A 9,774-nucleotide genomic window follows, 5' to 3' on the forward strand; every position below is an offset into this window, starting at 1 on the left:
GCTATGATGCTTTGGCAAGCTGATTATGTAGTAAACAGACATTTTCCTGAGAGAGAGGAAGTGGACAAACAGGCACATACATACAGTATACCTAATCTAATGTATGTGTCTGACTATGAAAGGCATTACATTTCCACGAGGCAATCGAGCCTCCCTGGTTGTTGTTAGATGCTGTGTGAGGCAGAATATAATCTTAAAACTGTAATTTCCCCCAAAGAAATGATTGTGGAGGTGACGAGTAAACAAACAGAGACCTCTCAGATCTCACATGCACATCCACTTTGCTAGGCAAACGGGAAGTGAACAGTCGAAGACAATTAAAACAGCAGCCTTGCTGTATCCTAATAGTGAGAGCTGTGGAGTCAACAGTCTTGTTCTCCAGGGAACTGTTACTAAGGAGAACAAACAGGCAGGAGGATTTTCATCGATTCTACCTTTCGTCAGACGAACCCTGTACTTAAACTGTAATGCGTCATGACTCATGAGCAAGCGATAGAACTATAGAAAGTAACTATGTTCGCAGTCCACTGTAATCTGTGCTATCTAAAGCAGCGATGTTAATCATCTACGCATAGGGAGCCCCTATTTTCAACTTCTAATGCCATTAATTCTGGGATTGCTTCATTTACTGTAAGTGTCTATTGTGTGCCAGCATGGGCAGCTACTGTACAGTTAACTGGCACACAGACAAACTTGAATGAAACACCCACAATTAACTGTAATTCCTTCAGCTGCATGAAACTGTGACAATGTCTGCTCTGAAAAGTTGCCATTCCGTATACTGCAGGAGGTAAACTATGGTCAACACGATGTACTGTAGTAGCCTGATTAGATTTCTAGGGTCAACACGATGTACTGTAGTAACCTGATTAGATTTATTGGGTTGCTCTCATTGTCAAAAATGTCACTAGCATTTGGGAAAGGATTAAAAAAAAGTGTGCTCCTCAGAGCACAGGTCTCCACCAGCCTAGCCAGGGTCCGCAAACTGTGGTCATACACTATAGCCACTTGGAATGGGATCTGAACGTATACATCTTGATCACATCTTGATCGCCCTCAGATTGTGCGAGTGAGGAAAATATGTTTATTGTACGATTTATGGTTCAACATTTATATGCTAAAGTAGTTAAATGTTCAAATGGAAGTTCTTCTTTAATAAAATAAATAAATATGCCGTCTTTAAAATGAAATCACATGTCTGTACTATGTACTATTAATTCACATATATTTCAGTGCATAGAAAAAAGTAAAACTGATGGTAAAAACACTATTAAATTGGCTTAGTTACAGTCAAAAAAAGCTTTGAGTATACGGAACAAAGAGAGGCACAAATGTGACGAGACCGTGTCAATTATATTATATCTATTAATACATAGATTAAAATTCCATAGTCATATTAATTTTGTTAGTTTACCATGCATCAATCACCCTCATTTCACTTCATTAGGACACTGCTCTATACTGAGGTGTTTGTTTTTTAAAGACTACTAGAACTTTCATTTAGGTAGACTCCAAGAGCACAGGGCTGACGGTTGCAGTAAAGGCCACCCAAAAACAAATATGCACATAATACTACTTACCAATAGATACTTTTCTAGTCTAAATATTTGGTGGGATTAAGGAACAACACAGAGGTAGTTACTGCTTATAGTTTGTCTATGTCTAGGGGGACTGTGAAGTTGTGAATATAATTAGGCCTGTCACAATTATTACATAATCGCCTAATCGCACTTATTTGGCATAATCGTCAAAATTCATGTTGAAATATTCTTCAAACATTTAAAAAAATTGTGGAAGAATCCACAAGCTCACAATAATGCGAAGTGTTGTGAGCTTGTAACTCGGCTATTTCTCAGCAAAGGTCACCAAGTTATGTCCACGCTGCTGTGTCATGCAAATTAGGATTTTTTGGCAGACTCCTGAACAGCATTTGTGCCGTCATGTCTGGTGAGGATTGGAGCAATGGTGTGCCTGAGGCCGCCGGGGGCCCCTAGTGTGACTATTGTCATGGCAGACCCCTGACCAGTGTTTGGGTTAGGTTTAGTGCAGATTGTGACAGGCCTACATTATACTACCCAAAATCATAGAACATTCCACAAATAAGGCAAAATTGCTTTGATTGCTGCATCCAAATAGCTCTCCACTTGCAACTTCTGGCCTCACGTTGCCTCATTGATTGTGCATTGTTTACTTATCTTGGATGTGATGTTTTGGGCAAAATGTGGGTCCTCATCAAAGCACACCCTAATCGTCCATCTAACGTGTAAGTGGGGTGATTAGAGGTTGGAGGTCATGCCAATCCACTGTTTGACCAGTTGGTGGGCAATGGCTTGTCTGGGTGGCATGGTGAAGACTGGACTGGATCCTCTGTACACGGAATCAATCACCTGTCAGATCGTGAAACATGTTCAGTGCACTGATTGGTCATTAGATAAATTGAGGTAAAATATTAGCAATGTTAGTATACTCTCTGTATTTAGTCTTTGTACATTCTTTCTGTACTGCATAAGTTCCTGTATACCCAAATAGCATGTCACTTGTTCGTCATTAATGCCAATCCCACCTAAACAATCTAGAAGGTGTTATGTCCATAAAGGTAAAATTATGGTAACATAATACATTCAGCACATACAAAAGGAACAATAAAAACATGAAAAATATATTAGTAAAATGTTGTCATACAAAAGCTAGCCTTGCTGAGTCTAAACCTTTTGTTTTCTCCGTCCACTGTACTGCTCAATAAAGCAGATATGCCTTGCAAATGTTTTAAAAAAAGTGTTTTCCTCCGAGTGAGGCTAGGGGGTCTGTTAAGCCTTTGGAAAGCTCTGGCTGATAGTGTTCCTAAGCTTCTTAAGGCTGCACGAGCTGTGTCTAAGGTCAAATCGAGGGTATTCGAAAGCAACATAAAATCCCATGCTTTTAGGACTCCTACTGTGTTCTTCACAGTTCTTTACTAACCTGCTGCCTTGTAAACCAACGTGCTTCCTCAATCTCTTTTTCGTCCACCTTGATGTCGGTCGACAGGGCGACGGCCATACAGCCAATCATGAGGTTGGAAGGCATGGGCCATGGCTGGCAGGAGATATACTGAACCGGTCCTACCTTCACGCCACTCTCCTCCTCTACCTCCCTCTTAACTGCAGCCTCTATTGACTCACCTGAGAGAGAGAGAGAGAGAGAGAGAGAAACTGAGAGTTCACTTCACTTGAATTTGTATCTCTTTAGTTCCATTTAAAATCTTTGGAATAAAAATGGCTTCAGCGAAATTGGTGCTGCGTTATTTGAAGGTGCTCAGCTACATTATGTATATAGACTCTGTGTCATGCTCTAATTGCACAATCACTGACTAAGTGGATGATATTAGCCTATCATTATTTCACGGCATTGAATCTTATAACACGGATGCCAGTGATTAAGAGCTAGATTCACCCACATTTGTAACCAAAATTGTTCACCAATGAACAGTGGGTTATCGTCATTACACTAGAGCTCTGAAGTCTGACGTCACTTTCAGTAGAGGGCGCCAATACACAGGTGCATGTATTTTTTTATTTGCAGTGAAATCTCCATAGGGCGATTTTAGGTCGCTCCATATAAGAACTGTGTTTGAAAAATAAACCGAACACCCCGGCCTTTCTGTCAGGGGAGTGGCTGTGCGTCATTAATGATGTGCATTCATATTTGATACAGCCAGTTTCTGGAGAAAATGGAATTAATGTGGCCGCAAAAGCCTTGAAACTACATATGAAGGCAATGTCGCTGCTAATATACGTCACGCCCAGCTGTCAACACATTGCGTTCCTGAGATTCCTCGTTGACGTAAGCTCAGCTGGTGGTGACTCGACTCGTACTAACCACGAAACATTAAATATCAATCAAATTAAACAGTTTCTGTGCGACGGGCACAGTGCCAGTCGGGCAGATGCAGCCACCCGACTACCCGGAAATGTAGTCTCTGGGTTGTTTGACTCGTTCATAACGCTTATTTTGTTACTCTTTGGGAATATTTGTACATTTCCACCTTCAGTCGATGCTTCATATCCATGAGTGAAAAGGCCGGGGTGATCGGTTTATTTTTCAAACACAGTTCTTATATGAGGCGATCTAAAATCCCCCTATGGAGATTACAATGCAAATAAAAAGTACACGAACCTGGGGACTGACACCCTCTACTGACAGTGACGTCAGGACTTCGGTGCTTTATACTGTAGTGTACAATGTATTGGGGTTCTAACTTGTTATAATCGTGGCTACTGGCTTCTTTACCATGTTAAATCCAAATTGTGCGCATTGCATAGCACTGTACAGCACTGTACATCTCTTTTTTTAATGTTTTTTTTGTGTGGCTTTCGCCATTATTTTATTTTATTTTTTATGAAGGGACAGACAGCAGGCTGACAGGAAATGGGTAGAGAGATGGGGGGGTGACATGCAGTAAAGGCCGTCGGGAACGGGAGTCGAATCCGCGGGACACTGCCAGACTGGATTACCAGCCAAAGTGCCTGGACCGCTGAGCCCAGGCCAGCACTGTACATCTCTGTGTGCGTGTGTGTGTGTGTGTGTGTGTGTGTGTGTGTGTGTGTGTGTGTGCGTGCGTGTGTGTGTGTGTGTGTGTGTGTGTGCGTGCGTGCGCATCTAGAAACGCAGTATTGTATGTGCATTACCAGGCTCTATGAATCCCGCCAGGCAGGAGAACATGCCAACAGGGAAGACTTTCTTCCTGCCGAGCAGACACTGGTTTCCATCAGGATGAATCACCAGCATTATAACTACTGGGTCTGGAATCACATGTGAGGTCATGAGCAGATGATGCATGACCTGCATTATTCATAACCTAATCTACCAACAGTCCAACACACAGGTAGCAGGAGTTGTGTGGACGGTTTGGGCTTCATCACTCAGTACACTTGGATTAACCAAGGACTTTTCAGGATTCATAATATGTTTGAATTTAAATCCCGAAAAGTAACTGTTTTGGACATACAAGTTTTCCACCCGATAGAGACAATATAATAAAGAGCTTGGGCCTCCTTTTGTAAAAAAGGAAAAAAAAAGTATTTATGATATAATTATAAATGTTAAATATATTACAGGCTATCAGGAAGCAGTGAGGCAATGCATAGGAGGAAAGCACTGGCTAAAAGGAAAGAAAACTGAAGATGAATGAACCAAGACTAAGTGGACTTACCAACGCGAGGGTAGCAGGTATTGTGTACACCTTGCAGGCTTCTACAGTCAGGATTCAGGCAGGTCCTCTTGTACCCTCCATCCTCCATCTTAGTACCACTACCACAGGTCGGACAGAAACTGTAGCGGCTGTGCCACGCCAACACTGCCCTTGCCTGGGCTATGATACCTGATGGATGGATGAGAGAGTTCTATTTGTTTCAAGTTTAGCTTAGTCGTGAATGAATAAGGTTATTGTAAGTTGTTTTTTTTGTTTTATATTCTGTACTAGAAGAAAATAGTTATTTAGTTCGTCAGTTTGATAGACAAATGAACAATTAGGCATTTTAGCAGATGTTCTTCTTTATCGACAGTGACTTACTGTACAAAGTGTAAGTTGTATGATCTCATGACAACTAAGAACTGGTTAAGCAGCCAATTAAACATAGTACTAGCAGGCAGACATCAAAGGTAGCATCTGTCTAAATAAAAAGCTTAGCATCATTAAGTAACAACACCGGTAATTTCACTAAGCTGTACCTTTGTTTATTCACAAATTATTTAAATGTAATTATAATAATACCAGTAAGACGCGCAAACGCGGGAAGCGAACGCAGCTCATACATTTTTTTAAGATTTATTTTTAAGTTAAGTTATTTTTAAGTTAAGTTTTTAACTTAGCCATAACCATATAAGGAGTCCCCAAAGCAGCTATACGTCCAAATATGGAGTGTGTTGCATCAATCACAAACAAATCACTCAGCTCCGTATTATGGGCACAAAGGGGGGGGACACGGACACACACACACACACACACACACACACACACACACACACACACACACACAGACATGATCTGCTAGGTTTCATAGTAAGTGCTCACTGCATTCGCAATAATAATAACATCATACAACCAGTAAGACGCGCAAACGCGGGAAGCGAACGCAGCTCATACCTATTTGGGGTTTTTTAAGATTTCTTTTTAAGTTATTATTTTTTTAAGTTAAGTTATTTTTAAGTTAAGTTTTTAATTTAGCCATAACCATATAAGGAGTCCCCAAAGCAGCTATACGTCCAAATATGGAGTGTGTTGCATCAATCACAAACAAATCACTCAGCTCCATATATGGGCACAAAGGGGGGACACACGGACACACGGACAGACATAATCTGCTAGGTCTCATAGTAAGTGCTCACTGCGTTCGCAATTACAATTTAGGCATTTAGCGGACACTCTTAATCCAGATCGATTTACAGTAAGCAACACAACATCAATGCATAGAAATAGTCATCCAGGATCATATAAGTAAACCAACAACCTATCATCAGTCTAACAGTAGAATATCCAAAGATAATCTGTACATTGAAACTATCAAACTATAGGATGCCAGGTCAATAATGACTTGGCATTTGTCTACATAACATGCTATCTAATTTAAAATGTTAGCCTTTGCATAAGCCTACAAGGTCGTCGAGGTGAGCGCAAGTGCTGCGGCAAGTGCTACAGGCTAAGGTGGAGTCTGAAGAAGTGAGTCTTCAGACTATGGCGGAAGATTGGGAATTTGGGAGTGAGTCTGCAGTTCTAACTGCAATGGGGAGTTCATTCCATAGTTTGGGAGCCAGAAGGGAGAAGAGTCTATGACGTGTGGAGTGTTGTCTCAGATGTCATATATTTAGACAAGACCCAAAATACTGGACAAAAATGTCAGAATATGTTTGATGAATGGATGCGAGTGTGACGGTTGAGAAAACTGTGTATTTCATATTTTTAGTCATTCAAGACATTTTAAATACAAACTGAAGTGGGCAAAGCCAACAAAATATGAAACAAATGCACAACGCTCACCAGCCTCATCTTCACTGAGAGTCAGCAGGTCTCTGTTGGGTCTCTGAGGGAAAACGCTATTTGCCTCTCTGCTTAGTTTAAGGAGCTCAGCCGGTTCTGTGTCTGTGTTGATGGCAAACCAGGCAGGAGGCTCCCTGATACTGTTTGTCTGAGGGGAGGATGTTGAGGAAGAAGAGGGCGAGTTTCTCTGCTCTACCCCGAGGAAGATCATCACAGAGTCTGGTTTGTGGAGTAGCTCTTTAACCACTTCGTACCCAAGCCGGCAAACTTTGGTGTGTGTCTATCAGGGTGAGAAGCAGGATTCTGTTTATTCACTACATCCTAGAGGGTCTGTTCAGCAACAAGAGGTGATTTGGTTGTTGGATAACCGATAACACTCCAGTAATGATCACACCTGTACTTCTCATAGGTCAAATGGTTAATTGGCCTTACCCCTGGGCCGTCTTCCTGGGAGCTTAACATGGGGCTGAGGTTGGAGAAAAGCAGGTAGACAGAGTCTGGGCTTTTCTGTTTGGCCTCCAACCAGGCTGTGTCTGCCCTCCTCTCACTCTGCCTGTCCAGAGGCTCTCGGTTGAAGTAGTTGTCCTGTTGGTAAAGGTCAAAAGTCTGCAGGACATGCTGTGGTTGGTCAGGTGTCCCAGCCAACAGGTCAGAGATGTGTCTGTGGCCCCAGAACTTGGCGATGTCATAGGCCGTCTGAGATGAGTGGTTCACTGACAATTTGTCACAGCTTCACAAAGAACGGGGGACAGGAACATGCTCAGGGTTGAGGTTAGGTTAAGTTTATTTGGACTATTTATGCAAAAGCTATTAACCCATTAAAACAAGACAAGCATGCGTCATTTCAGAGTTTAGCTATACTGTACATGGTCTCTTTCGAGTGGAAATCTCATGTGTCCAAAACTGTTACTTTTCAGGATTAAAATCCAAAAAAGTAGTATGTCGAAAATCTCAAAGAGTTTGTAGATCAGCTACTTTTGATGCTTTTGTGTAATGCTGTAGTACCATATAGGCTACTGTATGATCAAGAACGACATTGATTTACGAAAAAACACAAAAAGAGGTTGGAGTGGAGATAAGAGGTTTCTGCCTGACAGCAAGGATATATAGCAACATGCGTTTTTCAGAAACTGTAAGGATTTAGAAGGCATTTGTAGAATCGAGAGAAAGAAAGACTACAAAAGCAGACAACCCGCAACATTCCAAATTAGAAGAGTATTTTTATAGGTGCAAGGCTCAGAAGTGCAAAATGGAAACAAGGAAGCGCCAGCACACAATAAATGTCCATTTGAAGACAGAATCGGCCTCAGGTATTAATGGATTAATGGTATAGTGATATTTTTTGGTTACGTTTTATAGAAAATAGAACAAAATGATGTCATACCCATGTGACAGGAGCGTTTCCACCACATCATAGTGTCCATTACGTGCAGCCAGCATCAGTGCGGTCCAGCCATTGTGTCCGGAGCAGTTTAGCAGGGAGGGGGAGTGGGACAGAAAGGTGGACAGCAGTGACACGTGCCCTCTGGCTGCTGCATCCAAAAACTTCTCCTCCATCTCTTCCACTGCACTGAGCTGGACACTAGCCATTGTAGCTGCAATGACAGGAAGAGAAAGGGAAGTAGGCAAAATCAATAAAGGTTCTCATTCTCAAAGTGGGGTCCAGGGACCCTCCTTACTTGAGGGGGTTCCAGGGGTCCCTATAGTTGTTGAGGAAGAAAAAGGCGACGGCATGCTCCTCTTCTCCACCCCAAGGAATAGCATCAAAAGTTTAAGCACTCTATATTATAGCTCGCCAGATAGTTTAACAACAGATCTGCTACTTTTGAAAATGTTGATCTCACAAATTTGTGAGATCCAGATGTTGTGCCTCCCAGGCACAAAAGCTTTGGGTCAATCGCTTTGGGTCCTTGACCTTCACCTTGACATGAAAATGTTTGAGAACCACTGTAGATGATTCTGTCCCAAAACGTGGACTTATTTCCAAGAAAATTTACTTTTGTGTTGCATAAACATGAAGTAAAACATAACTTATTACCCCAGTATCACTTCAACAAGAATTAAGCCTATAGATATGAAAGTCGACTAATGCATAGATTATGCAGCATAACTCATGCCTGACAAGATGGTATAGGTACTGTATACAGTATGTCTTCAATCAGCTGTGGTGGTTGATTAATATTTTCAGTAATGTAACGGGGTTGTTACATGACGTAAACTATTGCAAATCAGGTAGGCTACAGCAGGCAGTCAACTCCCTGAACTACTATCTCCCTCTGTGGTACTGTAACTACCGGTATGTCAGTAATCCTCCTCTATTACACATGGAGGAGAGATGTACTGTACTTAATGTTTGTTTTGACAAGATAAACGTTCGAGAGAACATAATTCAGTGTAAGTACATGCGGCATGATTTGCTAGCTGGGTAATAGACATCAGACCAACCTTGTTGTCAGGAATATGCGGATGTCTGTCTGTCAGTGTTCCACTTCCATCAGCAGATATAAGAAAGCAGATATAAGACTTCCGGTGGTCGATCTCTTCAAAATAAGAGTATAGCCTACCATTATAGTACCAGTAACGTTACAAATATATCTAAATGGATTCAAATGTTGTTCACTGCAGTGCATGGCCTTCACCAATTGGATGCTCAGCTGACAGGAGACGGGTCAACGGGCCGTACAGTACAGAGAGAATATTTTTTATATCATATTTTGACAGCAGGAATTACCCACTGCCCAGGTTTTGGTTTTAAGATGTTG

General features: G+C 41.7%; 1 protein-coding gene across 1 annotated transcript; it reads right to left on the reverse strand.

The window, feature by feature from the left end:
- Positions 1-1,930: 1,930 nt before the first annotated feature.
- nudt12 (nudix (nucleoside diphosphate linked moiety X)-type motif 12) lies at positions 1,931-9,500 on the reverse strand. The gene is made up of 8 exons (XM_080764995.1): positions 9,458-9,500; positions 8,397-8,607; positions 7,445-7,742; positions 7,013-7,292; positions 5,189-5,356; positions 4,665-4,778; positions 2,959-3,158; positions 1,931-2,387 (listed from the first exon to the last, which is right to left on the reverse strand). The coding sequence occupies exons 2-8, from the start codon at positions 8,600-8,602 to the stop codon at positions 2,277-2,279; spliced, it is 1,377 nt and encodes a 458-aa protein (XP_080621121.1). The 5' UTR covers positions 8,603-8,607; positions 9,458-9,500; the 3' UTR covers positions 1,931-2,276.
- Between the last annotated feature and the right edge of the window lie 274 nt (positions 9,501-9,774).

This window comes from Protomyctophum bolini (genome assembly GCF_963924005.1).
Source record: "Protomyctophum bolini genome assembly, chromosome: 6".
In the NCBI taxonomy this organism is placed as follows: domain Eukaryota; kingdom Metazoa; phylum Chordata; class Actinopteri; order Myctophiformes; family Myctophidae; genus Protomyctophum; species Protomyctophum bolini.

Excerpts from the sequence above, each read along its gene's own strand:
- nudt12 (XM_080764995.1), bottom strand. The coding sequence starts at position 8,602 with ATGGCTAGTGTCCAGCTCAGTGCAGTGGAAGAGATGGAGGAGAAGTTT. Across the intron at positions 7,743-8,396 it reads GAAACGCTCCTGTCACATGG|CTGTGACAAATTGTCAGTGA; the intron begins GTATGACATCAT and ends TTCTTTGTGAAG. Across the intron at positions 3,159-4,664 it reads GGCGGGATTCATAGAGCCTG|GTGAGTCAATAGAGGCTGCA; the intron begins GTAATGCACATA and ends TCTCTCTCTCAG.